Source organism: Ambystoma mexicanum, chromosome 8 (assembly GCF_040938575.1).
Source record: "Ambystoma mexicanum isolate Mex_15411 chromosome 8, UKY_AmexF1_1, whole genome shotgun sequence".
NCBI lineage: Eukaryota > Metazoa > Chordata > Amphibia > Caudata > Ambystomatidae > Ambystoma > Ambystoma mexicanum.
The window spans coordinates 20,838,600-20,857,574 of record NC_090929.1 but is presented as its reverse complement, the minus strand read 5'-3'; the positions used below and the strand labels follow the sequence as shown (position 1 = coordinate 20,857,574).

General features: G+C 47.1%; 1 protein-coding gene across 2 annotated transcripts in view; it reads right to left on the bottom strand.

Moving 5' to 3' along the window:
* ODF2 (outer dense fiber of sperm tails 2) overlaps positions 1-18,975 on the bottom strand; it is a 1,029,707-nt gene that overhangs the window by 417,287 nt on the left and 593,445 nt on the right. For both annotated transcript variants that reach the window (XM_069609164.1, XM_069609165.1), the window contains one exon: positions 11,161-11,292. In XM_069609164.1, the coding sequence (XP_069465265.1) occupies positions 11,161-11,292 (132 nt within the window). The remainder of the gene's footprint in view (positions 1-11,160; positions 11,293-18,975) is intronic.

Here is an 18,975-nt window from a genome sequence, read left to right as displayed (position 1 = left end):
TGTTTATGAAGGTGGTAAACTGCACTGTACGCATTTATTATCAAACTGGGGCAGTAAAACTGGTTGATAATTCCCCAGTGCAGCCTCCGACACCCTGGACCACTGGCACTTCCATTTCAAACAATCCATTCTGTTAAGAGGGATTTTCCCAATCAGCCCTGTGCACCTATTCCGAGAGGCCGCCCTAATCTGGTGAACAGGGAAAGATACTAATGTCGACCCAAATTATCAAGTTAGTGTGACTGAGCCACAGGTTATAGACTTGGTCTGTGGGGGTTGTGAAGGGGGTGGTGAAGGGTCAAGTTAAGTGCACACAGAGCACTCTTAAAATACAAGGTAGGGGAAATGTATAAAAGTACAGTTATACTTTTCTTACTTTAATCTTTCTCCACTCGGAAAACATACATTTCCATCAAAGAAATAAATATAAAAAACAATACAAACACAACAGTACATGTATTCAAAAAATAAAGTAGAATAAAAACAGCGTACAAATGTAAAGCATTAAAATGAGCAGCATGTAAACAATTCTGCTAACAGGAATAGGCTACGCAACAAGAGTGCTTTCAATGTAGAGTAAACACTTTGCTATGGACAGGTCTGAAATTGATAAAAGCTTAAGGAATGGTTGAACATGTCTCACTCCCGACACCTTCAATACTGGGAATGGCAAATATAGGGCAGAAAAATAAAAAGTGTTGCAAATCTTGCACGTTGTGCCAAGAACATGCAAATATCCACCCAGTGGTGCTGTTGTCCTGTGGAAAGGGTGCGTTTTCCTTTGTAAAGAGTAGATTTGTTCTGAGATGGAGAATAATTGCCCTTTTTCTTGGGATTTTAAACCAATGGGCATAGACTATCTTGGCGTCTATGGCAGTAATGTTTTTGTGATAAAATTGCACACTTTGTTTTGTGATTCGGTTCTTCTCCTGGCATTTGCTTGATAAAAATAAAAAACTGTCCACAAGCTCCCTTTCTCCAACATTGCCAACCAATGGTTCCTCACTCAAAAAGTGCATACAGGGAAGCTTACAAAGAGATGACTTAATGTGATATAGCCAGGGAGAGGAGCCACTGACGTTTGAGGTCATTACATCTCTCACCAAGTTTCTAGTTTGTGACCAGCGAGAGTTTCACCATAAGCATAGCCAGTAGGTTAATGGTTGCAATAGTATGACTTCTTCTATATGGGCCAAATCTAGTTCTTCGTGTAACAGGTACCCCGGGAAACCTTGAGGCATGCCCATCATTTTCCTCAAGAATTGATTTTCACTGACCTGGCCTGGACAACATCGTTCATATCTACTTGGCAAAGCCTGCACCATTGTTCACTTATGTTACGACTTGCTGCAACATAAGTCAACAATGGTGCAGATTTTTGCCAAGTACATACGAACGATGTAGTCTAATGGCAGCCCGACCAGTCTCGAGCCATATCTCATAATTGAGCCATTGATTTGCAAGGCCTTCATTGTTTGTTTGTTGATGTGAGTGGACCATCTCGGGTCATGAGAAATCGTAACCCCTGAATAGCGGCTAGTAGTGACCCATTCCAGTTTCTTGCCTTCTATGGATATTGCATTTCTCAGTGGTTTGACATTACCCACGTACATGACCTTTGATTTCCCCACATTTATTTCCAAGTCTTTCTGCCCCAAATAATAAACCCATTGACCAATCTCTGCAGATCCTGCTTTGTTCTAGCTATCAGCTCTGCATAGTCAGCATATAGAAGTACGCACGCCTTTTTGCCAGCCATCCTGGGGACATCGCCTGTCAAGTCATGCAGTGCATTTGGCAGTGAATTTATATAGAGGTTTAAATGGAGCAGGGCTATTACACACCACTGCCTCACTCCTCGAGTTACACAGAATACCTGGGTTGTTTTCCCTTGGACCACCATTCTCACTCTTGCCAATACATTTTAATGCATTTGGACTGGGACGCGCAAGGGGTCCTCTGGCATGCCAAGTCCACGCAGTTCTTCCCAAAGCTTGCCATGATCAATACAAAGGCAGGCACAATGTCCAATACACTCTTACTCATCAAAAGTCACTAAACATACACTACTAATATATGAACATTCACCTCAGGGTGCTCTGGCTACAGAGTACCAACACTTTAAACGCAGTAAGATCAGAATTAAAGCGCCCTGCAATACAGTAAAGCAAGTGAAGAAACACATGGTACGTAATAAACCAACTTTGAGAACAAGCAAGAAAATCAAGGAATTAAAAACAATACAGCAGCCTTATAAAAAATAAGGAGCTAAACTTTAAAAGTCATCCTCTTGCGGGAAGATATGGAGCCTAATTAAATCTTTTCCAAGGGGCTAGGAGTATTTTGTAGGCTGAACATGTGTTTGCTAAGCCAACAGGCAGTTTTACGTATCTTAAAGTAGTAAGAACAAAGGAGGTAAGGTTTTTAGGAGGTCCTTTCCCAAACCCACCACCTTTGACCAGAACTCCAGCGATCACGGTCAGGCAAGGGAGAGGTAGAGTCACGACTGTTCCTGAATCGGTTAGGCCCCCTTACTTCAAGCTTTAGTTCCATCAGAGGCGGCCCAGGGGTCCCTGGCAAAGATGGCACCTTCATCTCTGGGTTTTATGCCTGGCTAGTCTGTGGTTCCACACACTGGTAAGATTGCTCCTGGTACTGGATCCCTGAGTGACCCTGGCACGATGAGGAAAGGACCCCACGTTGTTGACAACCTTGGAGAATCCCCAGGACACAATGTACGCAGAGTACAACGATGACCACTGACCAAATGGTGGAAGGAGACTCTTGTGGCAGGAACAAAAAGAAGATGATCCTGTGAGGCCCCTCTTCGTGCAGGATAGCTGCAGGGGAGTCCTCTTTTTTCACAAGTTGAGTGTCTGCAGAGTCCCATGTCTGAACCTGGAACAGCGCCCAATGCAGCGAGGAAGCCCGGGCGGGAGCCAGTCCGTCCACAGTTTGCTTGAGCATGTCCAAAGGTTTCCAAGAGCAGCATCCTAGAGCAGGGGTTGAGACAGGCTGTTCCCACGATGCAAGGATTGAAGCACCAATGCACGCCTTCTGGAGATCAGCAAAGGAGCACAGCCTTGCCAGGACAATTGAAGAAGACTACGCCCTATGGCTGCAATGAGGAGTTCCAGGTCTTCAGTAGGGTGCTCCTCTTAGAATGGGTATTGGATCCAACAACGGTCTGAAGAATGGCTGAAGGAGTCCCTTTATCCCAGATTTGAGCTGGAGTCGGCCTAGAGCTCATCAATGCCAAGGATCTACACCATACAGACAAGCAGGCGCTGTCCAATCATGGACAGCCTCCAGCCAGCACATCTGCTCAGCAACAGACACTTTGGGTAGGATGTGGACTGTCCCAGCCAGTGGTCGAAGTGAGCGGGAGCGGTCCGGAGCGGTGCTCCTATACTTTTTTAAATTACCTTGTACAGCTCCTACACTTTTATTTTAAAAAAGAAACCGTTCCGGAATGGTTCTTTTAAAATAAAAGTGTAGGAAGAAGTTGAAACCTTCACTTTCAGTGCACTGCACTGAACGTTCCCTTAAACATCAGGTGCAAGTGTTTGGGGGGTGTATTGTGTGTGGGAGGGGTTGTGGCAACGGGGTTTGTGGGGAGCAGGGGCAGGCCAGCAGGGAACATAGCTCCACTACTTCTTTTCATACACTTCGACCACTGGTCCCAGCCCCTACATCTGGCCACAAACACATGCCGCCATTTTGCTTGGAAAATCCAAGACTTTTCCACGGGAAGGGCTTACCATATATGGCAAAACCGACCCTGAGGGGGGGCAGGAAGAAGGCCAAATTACAAGGTGGCCAAAAGGCAAGAGGAAATCTTGTGGCACCACCATTACTGGGAGTATACTACTCTAAAAGGCATCCTGCAGTAAAATGCAAAAAGAAAATGCACACAAGAAAGTAAAAAACCACAGCAGAAAAAATCTGCTAACACTAGTCCATCTTGGACACATCTTGCAAGTAATGTGTTGACAAGGAATGACAAGACTGGTCAAGTGTTGGCTATAGACCTACCTGTCCTTGGCTTTAATGGGGTTTCCCTACCTAAACTAAAGAAACTCGGGTGCTTGTCACAGGAAGTCCATGAAAGTCCAAATCCAAATGCACTGTCCCAGTCAAAAAGCTTGTACGCTACCCTGGCCCTCATAAGGTTGCCAGCAACCCTATTTTACCGTCGCCTGACATCCCGGTAAGTAATGGCGCCGATACTTCAGTGAAAAGCCTGAACTGCCGGCAGACTTTCAGTGAGCCGGTCCGGAAAAGGTGCAGCAAACGTGTTACCCGCTCCTTTATTTCCAGACCGGCTCCCTCATAACGAGGCCTCCCGTCACTACAATAAATAATAATCAAGTTCTGGTTCTGATCGTGGCCCAGGAGAATAACTCCCTTCTCCTAGCTGGTTCTCCAATGTTCTTTACAGTTTTCAACAAAACATGCAGTTCTTTTAGTGAGAGTTTAACATGCTACACTTTCTTTGTACCCTTTGGCTTGTCCCCACTGTGACAACGAAGATGCTTCCTTTGTTCCGCTCGACTCTCCAGTACCACACTCTTGTTGAACTGCCAAGGGAATTGCAGTACAAAGTGACTATTTTCTCTGCTTCCTTGCAATTTACAGTTTCGAATCTTCCCAGCCCCCTCAAGGACTTGTACTTGTTCCTGTTCCTGTTACCTTCTCCCGGGGAACTCTTCACCGGCTTTGCCAGTTGTTGCGGGTCTTCTTCGTCTGCTTCAGATTCTTTCCCGCTATTTCTGCTGCCTGCTTCTCTTGCGGCCAATTGTTACTGGTAGTCTCGGTGCATTTGTTGGGCCGCTCGGTCCACCCATGACAGGTCACGCCACCACCATGGTCTCTTGTACTCTCTTTGCCTGTGCCGCTCTGCCGTAGGTTATGGTAGGCGGTCTCAGGCTGTAGTCAGGTCGCATGGTCCACCCACTACAGGTCGTGCCACCACCTTTCAGTCTCCCTGGCTTTACTGTGCCGGTTCCCAACCGACTCGCAAGGGACTTCTCGGGCGTCCCTCTGTTCGTCTCCAACTTTGGAGACATTCCTCGCTACAGTCTCCCAAAGCCCAAACTCAACCTTATGGGCTTCGACACAGCCTCCTCGCTCACCAGGTTCTCCTTCGGGACATACATCTCTCAGCATAACAGAGCCACACAGGCCTTTGCCGAACGGGTCCAGAAGACGATGAACCTAGTCCTTTTTCCCCCAAGATTTATTTAGCATTTATTTCAATATATGAACAGTGTCAGAGCTATCGTTAAACAAAGGAACAACAGGTGGTGTCAAAACAACAAAGCAAAAAGGTCACAAGATCCAACAGAAGCATCATATCAAAACACAATCATAGCAGTTCAACATATCGAAAAATCTGCGGTTTGTGGGCCAGTCCTTTTTTACTGTTCAGTTTAAATAGTGGGGACGGCCCCAGCGTAACGTCCATCCAATTGACAGCAGCTGATCGAGCCTTTGTCCTATTTGATTGTAGCATTCTCAAGCTCTTCTTGGTCCCTGTACCTATGACATAAGGGTGATTTGATATTTTACAAAAACACAGTTTCAGACGTGAGCTTATGTTAGAAGGTTTGCGCATTAATATCAGCCTGAAGTGTTGGCGTTCAAAGGGGCCGTGCCACCCAATCGCGTCCTTATGCCCAGGAGAAGAGTCCCTCTCCACGAGATCGTTCCCGCATCTTACCACCCCTAGGGGGACTATTGGTTAGCCACCTTGCCTTCCTAGCCTCATGGAAAGGGGCTCTCCCCTGGGGAGAAGTGACACTATCTGATGAAGGATCGTCACAGTAACCATACATTTACTAAAAACAAAGAGGGATACAAAGTAACTCCCACAGCGCTTCACTTTGAAAGTATGTGTTTAGTGTAAAACAAACATGGAATTTTGTATTGGGGCAGTGTCCTCCTGCACCGATATCCATAGGGGCTGATCAGTACCCCCAAAATTGATAATGTAAGCAAAGCAAAATGGCTTTTCATAAGCAGGAGGGTGATGACGGACTTTAGAAATGTAGCTAAATGCAGGAGCACCAGCATTAAAATTCCAGGGATACAATAAAAATGTCAATGTCCAGGTAAGTCCCTAGAAAAAGTTCAATTGTTCTGACAGTTCTATGAGAATTGTACATGAAAGAGTCCGCAGGCTGATGTGCAGTTGTGAGAAGCGATGTAGGTCCTAGTTCTAGCTGCCCCAGAAGAACCAATGAAGACAACCTATGTGGAAAAGAGAATCATCTTTTTGCCGTTTGTGGCACTCCTGTGGCAAGAATATCAAGTTGTGTTCCAGACCTCAAGGAGCTTCCATAGGTAGAGATCCGTAGCCTGTTCTTAATATGAATGGGGTATTTGCCATGTGTGGTCCTCTGCCGGGTCAAGGGCAGCTATTGGAGTGATAACCTGGCCCCAGATATGTGATCCTTTCTCAAGATGCGCTTTGAGAAACTGGTTAAAGGCGGACTGGTTCTTTGGGCAGAAAGTGTAGCTGAGTCTTGTGCATTGACATCTGACCCAACATGGCTGGCCTACGCACCATGCGTCAGAATGTTTGAGGGCTTCCTTAATGACTGCGTTAGTAGACCATATTCTTCCCTACGTCTCCACAAAGGTCCTTCAAGGCCAGACCGACTACCCTTCATACCAGAAGAAATGATTCAACGAACCTGCTCACTCAAACCCTTCAAAGTCTACTGTTTGCATGTTCATGGGTAACAAGACTACTAAAGTCAGGAAACGCAAACTTGGTAACTTACCAATGCACTATATGGCACACAGTGGAGGTTAAGGCCTCATCATGAACAGAGCTTTAATAGAAGCGAGCACTGCTTTGCAACATGCACTGTTCCCATACCCATTCCGCAGAACATCCCAAGTGCAGGGAGGAAAGGGGATGGTACGGAACGGGTGAGGAGAGCTGTTCACCACCTGGTGGAATCCCTTGTAATGGAAATATCCAGATCCAGGGCAAGGAACAGAGCTTTTACAAGAAGGCGCTTTCTAGCTACCACCATTTTACACCTGAAACGTGTTCTTTGCATAGCGTATCATCCAGGACAGAGGCTTGGATTGCAGGAATGCACTAGATCGACACAGGAATGGAAAAACGGGAAGCACATATTGAAAAGAGGCGGCCAGCCCAACCTAGGACTCTATGCAACCACCATGATGCAGTGTTGGTGTAGCAACTAAAGAACAAAAGCATCCAAAGCCAAAAGCCTAATGCCCATCCAAAATGGCAATAATGGAGGTGTCATTGATCACAAAGAGTTAGGGCTTACGTAGTGTGGCAGACCAGAAGAGGGACACGGACGCTGTGGAGACATTTTTTACCATATTGTGGCCTACCTTTCCCCCTAGGTCTATGGGGTGTTCCCTACCTATTTTACTAACTAAGGTGCTCGTCAGTCAGAGTGAATGTCCAAAACAAGTCTGTCTACAGTCCAGATCTAATTTAGCTGACACTACCAATAATATAAGACCAGGAGAATGACTCCCTTCTCCTGGGTATGGCGTTTCTTCATAGGGGTTTTCTCGATTATATTGTTCTCAAAAGACTATATGTAAATAGTCTCTGCTTATCATTTGGGGCAAGTTCTGAAGTTCTTTTAGGGCGCTGGCCGCATCATTGTCCTCTTTTTTTCTTTGAGATTATCTTCGTTTTGCTCAAGTTCCTTCTCTCTCTCTCTCTCTCTCTTGTAGGAATCCAGATCGCATTGTTCTGGAATTTTCGCTGCTTAGCTTATGGTTTCACCTCTTCCTGGGGTTCTCTTTCATGTATGATATTTATCTTCCCGACACCCAAAAGTCTCTTTGGTTTCTGTTCTTTTTATCCTTGGGATATGGGTTGAATTTTCCCTTTTCTCATGCCAATAAAATGCCAACTCTCTTCCCCTTCAGTTCAGTGGGTTTCCTCTTCCTCTTCATCCCATTAGCACAGTTCTGCGGTATTAAGCTTTCAATGATATCTGTGTCCCATTCTGTGGGGTATGGGTTTATGTTTATCTTATGAACACAGTTCAGGTGAAGTAGATTCCAGTTCTAGTTCTCTTCCCTTCGTAGTTTTTCTGCTCCTCTTGATCTCATTTTAACATTCCTTATTCATCTGTTTGTTTCCAATCCTCTTCACATTAGTACTAGGACTAGTTTAGTTTACCTCATACTGAGTCCCTTTTAACTTTCTGGTATTCCCGTTGCCCGTATTACCTTCTGTCTTCAGGGGTAACATTGGCGGTACCTGTAGGACTTCAGACTCACTCTTGGCGTATAGGTAGGTCCATGGTTCACTTCCTGCAACGTTCTGTATCCATCTTGTGGACAGAACTGTTGACAGGAATCCCTTTGGGAGCTGCTACCTCCCGCTGATGGTGTCAATGCGTTATGCAGGATTTCTGCCTACCGCAATTGATGCATGGTCATGCCACCACCCAACTCTTGGTTCCAACTTGTTTGAATTTCCTCCCTTCTCCAATCGCCAGTGTCACAGCATTTCTCGTTCCGTGCTGGTACTGCTCTGGCTGATGCAGGCTCTGTGACAGCACCACCTTCTACTGCTCAGTTAAGTACAGGGGCCTTCCCCTGGTATTCTGTGCTTTCCGCCCTCTCTCTGCTGTCCGCCTCATCTCGCTGGTTTGTTTGGCTCATCATCCCTTTTCAGCATCTTCTGCACATCCATTGGCGACTAAGATTTAAAGGGATATCCTTAGGTTCTTGTTGATAATATAGGTCCACATTATCTTTACGAAAGTGATAACGCTCTGGTGTATTAGCTAAGTCCATACAAGACATGTCTTGGAGGGCATCAGGGAGTTCCTCACAGGAACGGGAGACCTTGTGCCCAAGAGGGGGAGTCTCTCCCGGTGAGGTCCCACTTGTCTCAACCCCTAGGGAGGCCCTTTCCATGAGGCCAGGGAGGGGAGGCCGCTACCCAATAGTCCCACTGAGGGTGCTATTATGCAGGAGGATCTCATGGGGAGGTACGCCTAGGGAGACAGCTTAGCATTTAGGCTATAGTCCCTGTGGGATCCTCAGACCCCCCCACACACTAGCCTCTCCTTCTGCTAAACTATGTACTGTTATAAAGCGGACTACCTCAAGGTTCTGGAAAGAACTGAGACGAAGAACATCAAGAACATAGGTGACTCAAGTACTGGGACGAGGTGGAACACAGGAACAATGAAGAGCAACACCAAGAAGGAACTGCAGCAGTATAGACTTCCACTGAGGCATGGTTCATCCCACACCATAAAAACCAAAGAAGGGCTACTTATCAGAGACAAAGCCAACCAGGACGAGAGACTGAAGTCCAGGAATCACGAAGGAGACGAGAGCAGTCTGCTACCAGAGTCAAGAAGACAACAGGACACCTTTGCCCAATGGCATCCAGATGGTAACGGGAAGCACAGAAGATCTGCGAGGTGAAGTCACCAAGACACAGAGATGCCTGCGCAGCATAGAGTAGGAGAGGGAAGAACTAGACGGGCATACAGGGAACGAAAGGGGCTGAAAGGTACAGGGGGCAAAACCCCTGTACAGATTTAACAAGCAGGACTATCCCAGACGTGCCAGTACTTGGCAAGCGAGGCAGCCAAGGGGACACAAAGAGAAGCGGAGAGGAACCTGGGACGGGGACCCATACGAAGAGAGTGTTACGAGTCATCTTACTTGTGGCAGTACTTGGTAGGGAAATTAACTAAGTGGGCCCAATCAAAGAAGAAGAAAATCTGGGGTTGCGGACACTCCTAACACTGAGCTGGGTGTTGTAGCTGTGAAGCATAATGAAGAGAAGACCAGGGGAAGGGAGTCATTCTCCTGGTAACTCGGACCCAGAGGAAGGCCCAACAGGCCTGGGGAAGGGAGTCATTCCAGTGGGCTATTTGAGACAACACCAGGAGAAGGGAAGCATTCTCCTCAACTACAAAGGAAATATTGTTTGAAACTTTGTGACCTGGGGAAAAGCAGTCATTCCCCAAGGCTAAGTAAAAGTCAAGAAGCATTGTGTGGAACTTGGACCATAACCCAAGAGACCTGGGACCAGAACAGTGCTGCTTTATTCTTTAGGGAATAAAGTAAGGGTTTCTTGACACAAGACGGTGGACTCTTTGACGTTCACAGACATACTGAAAGTCAACTTAGGTCTTTAGTTGAGGCAGAGAACCTCCTCTTCGCAATTGAGAAAGACGGGTTTTCTCTTGCTTTAGCCCCAAACATGCCAACTTTGTGTCAGAGCCCTTCTCCGGCAACCTTACGGTAGCCAGTCATAAGTGTCTTGGAAAATTGCAGGCCATTAGTGTGTACTCCCGAATCTTCTTGTGTCAGTGGCTACTTCCTGTTATTTGATTTGGCCCAAGGTTGGCTAGCCACAGGTTTGAATGAAGGCAACGCTATCGCTGGTGGTCGCCACATTCAAACTTTCCAAAGCACCTTCCAGGGCTTTTACTCTGATGTGGATTACGCCAAGAAATACAGCCACCAGCCAAGATCTGGACAGATTTGACCCTGGCTCTGCTGCCCTTGCTCTCCCAAGACAGTGAGAAGTCATGACTATATATGCAACATCCACATCACACGCACTTTTAGAGGGCAAACGTTAGCCATCTTGGATTTTGAAAAAGGGTACATCATGCTGTCCCACACTAAAATTGAACAAAATGATCGGCCATCAACCAGTGTAGCCCCACACACCCCACCTGTAAAGAGGATGCTTGCAGAGGGAGTAGATACCTTTAACGTTCCCTACCCCTGAGTGGCCAACAGAAGAGAACTGTGTAAACCAGGAAGAAAACAAGATTCATTAATTCAGGGGCCACTCAGAGGTTCATTTTACAAAATGTAGCCCTACTGAACTTACAAACATCTACTTACAGACTTAATGCAAAGACCCCGAACTTTGAGCCATTCTTATAACCTATATCTATATCTACACATAAAAACACACGTGTACACACACACCAAATTCAGGGACACTTCTAAACTTCATATCTACTCAGGCTGCATCCGGAGAGCACACAAAGAGCGCATGGCACACATCTACTAAGAGCGCATGGCACACATCTACTAAGAGTGCACGGCACACATCTACTAAGAGCGCATGGCCCACAAGGACAGTCTGTAAAAGGCAATGCCCACCTCCTTCGACTGTTGTTCCCTCAACAAGGTACGGAGAGCACGATTTGTTTCTTCAAAAGTGTCCAGTTTTTCTAGAAGTTTTTCTTTCGCCTGTGCGACTTTGTTCACATCAGCACAGCTCACGTTTTTCTCCTGCAGAAGAGAAAGCACCGTGTTATGATAAAAGAGGAATATAGTAACAAGCAAGCTATCTCCCACCCAGCAATGACTGGGCACAGCACCCACCATAACGCATCTATTTGTGAATCACCCAGGATTGTGTGGCAACATGATATGTAGGGCAGGTCGAGGTGCCAACATGCAAGAACATTGCCCTCTCTCTGAGCAGAAGGAGCCAGGGCCTATGTGGAAAGGCGTGAAATGTGCTGCGCTACGGCTGGTGGACATGTGCCACTGAAGCATGTAGAGGGGGGCTATGGCCCTCCCACTAGTGCAGTAGTGGGAGGGCCATAGCCCCCCTCTACATGCTTCAGTGGCACATGTCCTCCAGCCACCAATGTGTGTGGGTCTCTTGCTAATATACAGTGTGAAGTTTGATGCATCATCTTTCTTACTTTTCAGCATCTGAATGAATTTTAACAATCCATAGCAAAAATAGCTCACGGAAAAGAGGAGTTCTTTAAAGTAATTTGGGATTTGGTGAGGTCAAAAAGGTAACAGGGAGCCCTTTTCCCGTTTGTGAACTTGAGGAACACAAGATAAGGGAAATGCTACAGAAGCCCCTGTCTGGCAGTTGTACATTTAAATGACACCCCTCAGGTGTTTCTCATCAGCCCCCATCAGACCCGCCCTCCACCCGTGCCTTCAATAACTGTCCAAGTGGAGATCCATGCTATAGGCTCTATAACATGCCACACAGTACAGACTGACATACATGAGGCTACAGCATAAGATACAACCCCTGGTCTTTCAGTAGTGCTGTGTGTGATGTACTGAGCACAGACTGGTGTCTGGTGTGATGGACTAACTGGAACACAATGTATTGGCTTTATTTTGGTCTTGTGTATTTTGACCTAATAATGGCGTATGGTGCAACTACCGTAAAGAAATACAATGTGATGTAAACAGGTCTTGCACAGTTCAACAGGCTCTTTTGGCAAACTCTTGGCACTAGGTTCTGGATGGAGGAATGCACTGGAGTAAATGAGAGAGGGAGACTAGATGCAAAACCGGTGTTGATGTGTGCATTTAGGGTGTGTGCAAGTAAGATTCTAGGTGACTTGGGTTAGGGCACTTGGTGTTTGTGACGCTGTAGGGGAAGTTGAAGGTATTGTATTCAACCTGGTTACTGCAAGCTTGGGTGATTCTGTGAGGGCTGTCCTGTGGACAGAAGGACAGGCAGGTGGATGATGTTTGTTCGGAGATGGGTGGGGCGAGTTGTTCAAGTGGCTGGGCCACGTGTGCATATGCTGTTTGATACGTGAACAGTGGAAATATGGCAAATTAATGCGTTTGCTACAGGAAGCTGGCTAATGGGGCCTGTGGCCTTTGCTGCTTGCTCTCTTGTAGCAGTTTGAGTAAACTGTAGCAAAGCCTTCTCTTGCTTGTGTGATAATATGGGGTTACTTGCATCAGTAAGCCGCAGCAGAGGACTTCCTGTGCTTATTTGTTGTAGAGAAAGGAATGCCTCTTAATACTTTACAAATAAACTGTACCAAAAGGGATTTGTTTTTTTAAAGATCAAAAGGAAAAACCGGGTGCATTTCCTTTTGCTGAAGTGTCAGAGTAGAGGTATGCCGTCTTGGGCATGTGGGGGATGTCAGGTCTCTACAGGTCGAGATGGCGTAGGATGCCGTCCTGGGCATGTGGGGGATGTCAGGTCTCTACAGGTCGAGATGGGTTAGGAAGCTTGGCAAGCCTGATCCTCTTATTGGCACTGGATTTGCAGGAGTCACTATTGGCACGCATTTACTTTTTCCAGCCTAGTGAATCATGGCGTTTAGGAAGGTCGGAGGTCCTCCTGTGAATGGAGTTACTTGGCTTTTCGCATTGCAGTGTGCTTTGAAGCAAAGGGGGCTCTGTCCCTGAAGTCACCACTAAGAATACCTCACTTGATTACATCAACGTGCCGGGGACATAGGGAATGAACTCTGCCAAGGTGACGTCTGGCTTAGAGGCTCAGTGGGCACTGCAGAGGGTCCTGCATCTGACGAGAGCCTGTCGGGGATGTGTTCCCATCTTTTCAGTCTTATCAGGAGTCCAACTTCTACGTTTTCAGCTCTCTGAAGGGATTCCAGAATGTGGACTGGGAGGTCTATGTAGAGGCAGTTGGCGTAGTTCAATCTTGGGAGTATTGGAACAATGGCTGCAACGGTTCTGCGTGGAAACGACAAGTATGGCATGATGCATTGAACGTTCGCAGGGGGAAAAAGCACTTTCCGACCAGAGCTTTCACTAGTGGCTCCAAGATAATGGAACGTTTGAGTCACAAGGCTTTTGTGCCCATCTGTGTTGTAGGGGGCATGATCTTAGTTGGGCAGACCAGAATTTCTGTTTTAGTAAGGTGGTCACGCAGGAAGACATCCATGATAAGCATGTTACTAGGACCAGTTAGCAATTTGTTAAGTCTGTATTTTGTTGGTATATTTTGGTGTCATCTGTATAGGGCAGGATAGCCATGGTTTGTTAAGGATATTCTTCAGTGGGCCATGAACATGCTAAAAAGGAGGGCTCAGAGACAGGAACCCTGTGGGGCACTACCTGTGATTGGGTACAGAAAGAAACCTTGTGGGGCCACTACCTGTGATTGGGTCAGAGAAAGAAACCTTGTGGGGGCACCACCTGTGATTGGGTCAGAGAAAGAAACCTTGTGGGGGCACCACCTGTGATTGGGTCAGAGACCGGAACCCTGTAGGGACTACCTGTGATTGGGTCAGAGAAAGAAACCTTGTGGGGGCACCACCTGCGATTGGGTCAGAGACAGGAACCCTGTGGGGCACTACCTGTGATTGGGTCAGAGAAAGAAACCTTGTGGGGGCACCACCTGCGATTGGATCAGAGAAAGAAACCTTGTGGGGGCACCACCTGCGATTGGGTCAGAGACAGGAACCTTGTGGGGGCACCACCTGCGATTGGGTCAGAGACAGGAACCCTGTGGGGCCACTACCTGTGATTGGGTCAGAGAAAGAAACCTTGTGGGGGCACCACCTGTGATTGGGTCAGAGACAGGAACCCTGTAGGGACTACCTGTGATTGGGTCAGAGAAAGAAACCTTGTGGGGGCACCACCTGCGATTGGGTCAGAGACAGGAACCCTGTGGGGCAGTACCTGTGATTGGGTCAGAGAAAGGAACCTTGTGGGGGCACCACCTGCGATTGGGTCAGAGACAGGAACCCTGTGGGGCACTACCTGTGATTGGGTCAGAGACAGGAACCTTTTGGGGGCACCACCTGCGATTGGGTCAGAGAAAGAAACCTTGTGGGGGCACCACCTGCAATTGGGTCAGAGACAGGAACCCTGTGGGGCAGTACCTGTGATTGGGTCAGAGAAAGGAACCTTGTGGGGGCACCACCTGCGATTGGGTCAGAGACAGGAACCCTGTGGGGCACTACCTGTGATTGGGTCAGAGAAAGGAACCTTGTGGGGGCACCACCTGCGATTGGGTCAGAGACAGGAACCCTGTGGGGCACTACCTGTGATTGGGTCAGAGAAAGAAACCTTGTGGGGGCACCACCTGCGATTGGGTCAGAGACAGGAACCCTGTAGGGACTACCTGTGATTGGTTCAGAGACAGGCACCCTGTAGAGTACTACCTATAATTTTAAAGTGAGTTGAAATGATATGAAAATGTTACTCCCCGTAGTGACAACTGTACTCTTGGGCCATAGTCCACTTTTCTCCACACTCTTGGGATGTCTCATGGAATGGGGATAGAACAGAAGCCTGATGCAAAGCAGCCTTTCATAGAACTTTCTGGTAAGCACCTGCAACGCCCCATGTGCAGCCCACCCAACCGCCAGTCCTTTTATCACATTGGACCTGGAGGCCTATTAGTGGGGAAGGAAGGAGGGTAAACGAAGGAAAAGGAAGTAAGAGTACCGTTGTCACTACGCCGAGAAACCTTTTCAAACTCATACTTCCCCATCCCCTTTCCTCCATATACTTAGGAGATTCTAAAGCATCTGTGAAGAGTCAGGAATGAAACTCAGACACAAGAGTTTGCCATGTTTGTGCTTAAAGAATTATTGGGAAAAGGCCTTTCTGACCCTGCTCTAAGAGGAATTTCCCTACCTAAACCAAAACTAGGGATCTGTCTGTGTCAGAATGCCAAAATCAAAACTGCCCTTATGTCCAAAAGTTATATTCTGACCCTCACACTATAAACTAAATTAGGTAGTGAAAAAGTGATAGTGTCCAACTTTTGATGCTTTTTAAAGAAGTGTTCGTAAATGTAGAATAGTTCTGCAAGGATAAAGAGTCCTTGTTCCAGAGGGCATTTCCCTTCCCTTGAACACAAATAGTTCTCTATACAACAGTTCCTTGTGTCTTTCTTTGCCCACAATAAAACGATGACAAACAAAGCTGATTAGCCCTGTAATTCTGTTTCTCTCAGAATTCCTGATTTTCCTTTCTGCCAGGATTTTGTTCCTTCTTGTTTGGTCAACACAGTTCTAATACTTCTTCTTGTGATTTCTTGTATGCGTACACTTGCAATTTGCCTGGTATACTCTGCTGCCAGGGCTTCTTGAATTCACAACTCATGATTGCCTGGTATACCCTCCTGCCAGGGCTTCTTATGTTCATTCAGTGTTTCTATCCACTTCCACAAGTGTACATTTATTTGGTTGGATAATATATCCTCTTGATATATCATTGGATGTCCCCATGTATTTGCATTACATGCATTAACATACTGTTAAGGTCCTGGATTGCTTCAACTCCCCTTTTTACAAACAGTCTGTTTGCTTTCTCTCTTCTGTTCTGTTTATTGTTGTTTGCATCTGGCACAGTCGCCAATATGCCCTGTGTCCCCACTATCCTTGGGTCGACTCACTGGCTCTGGTGGCGTTCTCTGGCTCATTCGCGGTCAACCATCAAAGGTACACTGCCAGCTTTCCACTCGTGACTGCTTTCCCTTTGTTCATCCATCTCCCGCAGCTTCTCTTTAGCACGCCCACTTTATTTCAGGCTCTGGTAAGCAAGGTGCAGCTTTCTGGGGTCGATGAATGCCCAGGAGTCTTTCACCGTCTCTTGGCGTTTCTGCAGCATGTCCCATTCTTGCAGCGCTCCCGTCTTCCTGGATGGTGAGCTGCCCGGCTCCACCCAACGTGTCTGTACCTTTCAAGTCCTCAAGCCTCACGGAGAGGTGAAATGTTCTCTCGCCAACAGCAGCCTCTACCAATTTGCTTCAATTCTTTACATTTCTCGGGCACAGGTGTTTGGGGAAAACAGAGCACTTGCTGTGCTTGTGGCTTCTTCCGCTCCGCACTGCTCTTTCCCTCTTCCTCGTCCCAGTACTTGGGAAAAGAAGTCCATTGTTGATGGTTGGTTTAAAAATCTTGAATAACCACTTTAAACTGTTCTAAATGGTAAATCTGTTGTGGATGATGGAAAAGCAGAACTGGAGAAGGAGGTCTTGTAATTTCCACAAAGTGGACCAAAGTTGGATATTTTGGTCTCTCTGATTTGGGGAAAGGCTTTCCCTATTCTTCCTAGGGGGAGGTGTAGCCAAAAAGGCCGCAAGGGGGAACAGGTATGAGATGATTATAATCAAGGGCAAATGGGGAGTACCATGTCTCATCCAATGATGCCATAACATCTCTGCGGAGGTTGTCTCCTCCCGTGTGATCCTCCCTCAAAGCCGTGCCCAGGGTCAGGAGCAGGTAACAGCTGCCGTCCCCTGGCCCCATGGGAGGAGATCACTGTGGGAAGATCAGTAATGACTCCATCAGATTTATCAACATCCCTCAATGAAATGGGGCCGCTGGAGTTTTTAGAGTAGCTTGCCCAAAGGCAACATCATTTCTCAAGCTGCAGAAGGAAGGAGTGGCCCCAGTGGAAAGAACTGAAGCGGTCTTGCCCTTCAACCGTTCAGTTCCAACCCTCCGCTTCTTTGTCCTCTCAAGGTAGAATGTTGGAAACCTTTTCTCATCTAAGGGATGCCATGTCCATTCCTCTTTCATGCCGGGTGCCAGGAAGAAAATGGGCAGTGAAATGTCCTCACTGGTGAGAACACTAGAAACAATATTGGGTGGGGAATTGGGATGAATACCAAGAACCACCTTATCCCCATGGTTCCCCAGCACTTAATGCACACAGAGGTGATGGCAACCAGAAAGGTTCACCAGACTGGCCCGACGCTGAAGTTCAGAATCCTTTCTGGTTCTCTGTCCTTTCCTGTGGTCCACTGCTTTGGCTCCGTCTCGCCCTAATTTGGGTACGGGCCAGGAAACCTCAGAAACCTGATGGTCGTTGGCCTCTCTGTTGTGATAATGAAGCAGACTTAGAAACAGGCCTGCAGATGGCCGACAGGCTTTTTGCCGGTGAAGGAGTCTCTTTTTCTTTTGTTAACTTGTCTGTGCTGGAGAATAAGATGAGGCAATGGAAAGGCACAAGCTTGACTTTTTAATGTACCTCTGGCAAGTTTCATGCTCTTAAGCCAGCGTGTTCTCTGGAGGCCTTGTCCCTCATCCCTTGTAGCTGTGACTACGTATTCGGCTGTGGACCTGGAAAGGTTTTTTATGTCACGGTCAAGTCTTCAGAAAAGTCCTCCATTTTGTATCAAAAGGTGTTATTGCAGGTTTCCAGAATTGCATCTAAGTTTATTTGACGCAGACCTCTGTCGAGGTATATTTTCTCACCAATCCCACCCCTCTGTGCCTTTTCTTCCCGGTGAGAGCGCTTGCCATGTACCGTGTGGGTTGGCGGATAGGAGCCAATACAGAGGGTCTCTGTGGGATTCAGCCTGTAGCGGGCATCCAACCGCTTATGTTGAGGGGCCCCTTTTGTGGCTTTGACAGACCTCCTTTGCCTCTGCAAGCATGTCTGCTTGCAGCAGCATTCCAGCTGGGTCTGGTTTCCTATAGAGGACCTCCGCCTACATACCGGGTTACAAGTGGGAGCTTGCAGAACTCCATGAGGTTTGGTAAATGTTCATGGAACATTCTAATAGAATGTGGTGTTTTGTCTCTTCTTCGCACTCCATATCCACAGTCTGCTGTGGGCCTGCAGTATTGGATTTTGGGGCTGGTGCCTCCAGATGGACTGGCTATTGATGGCTCCGATGTTGTGCCGGGGGAGGTGCCCCAAGCAGTACTTGTGGCTGCCCAGTGGTAGTTGGTGCCATGGGTCCCGCTGGTGGGAGCATTCCCTTCATGTCTTTGAAAAAGAGTCTCATGTCCAGGTTAGTCATAAAATGTCAATTAGAGGCTCCTCCACTTGCCCAGGGAGTCTCCTCTGGCCAGTACTGGGTGCAGAGATAGGCTGCTGGGGTAGCACTTAAGTGCTCCTTCCAGCTGTGAATGGATGTGAATGCACCGGTTTTCAGAACGGCAAACCAAAACAAAACTACATTGTACATGTGGTTTGCGAGTGGGTGCTTTGAGGGTGCAGTAGTGAGAGGTTGACACAGGTGGCATTATTGTTGGTAAAGACTTATTTAAAAGTAGGGTTGGGGAAAGGCCTCACTAGTCCCAATGCTAAGAGGGGTTTCCCTGCCTCAACACACATTTCAAAAAGGTGCTTCAGGATGTGAAATAAAAATAAGTTCACAGTCGTGTCAAAAACCCTAACTCTAGCCCTCACACTAACAACTCAATATAAAGTGCAAAGGGATTGTCTTCTCAGCAGCCCATTTCTAAGGTCCACGATCTGCTC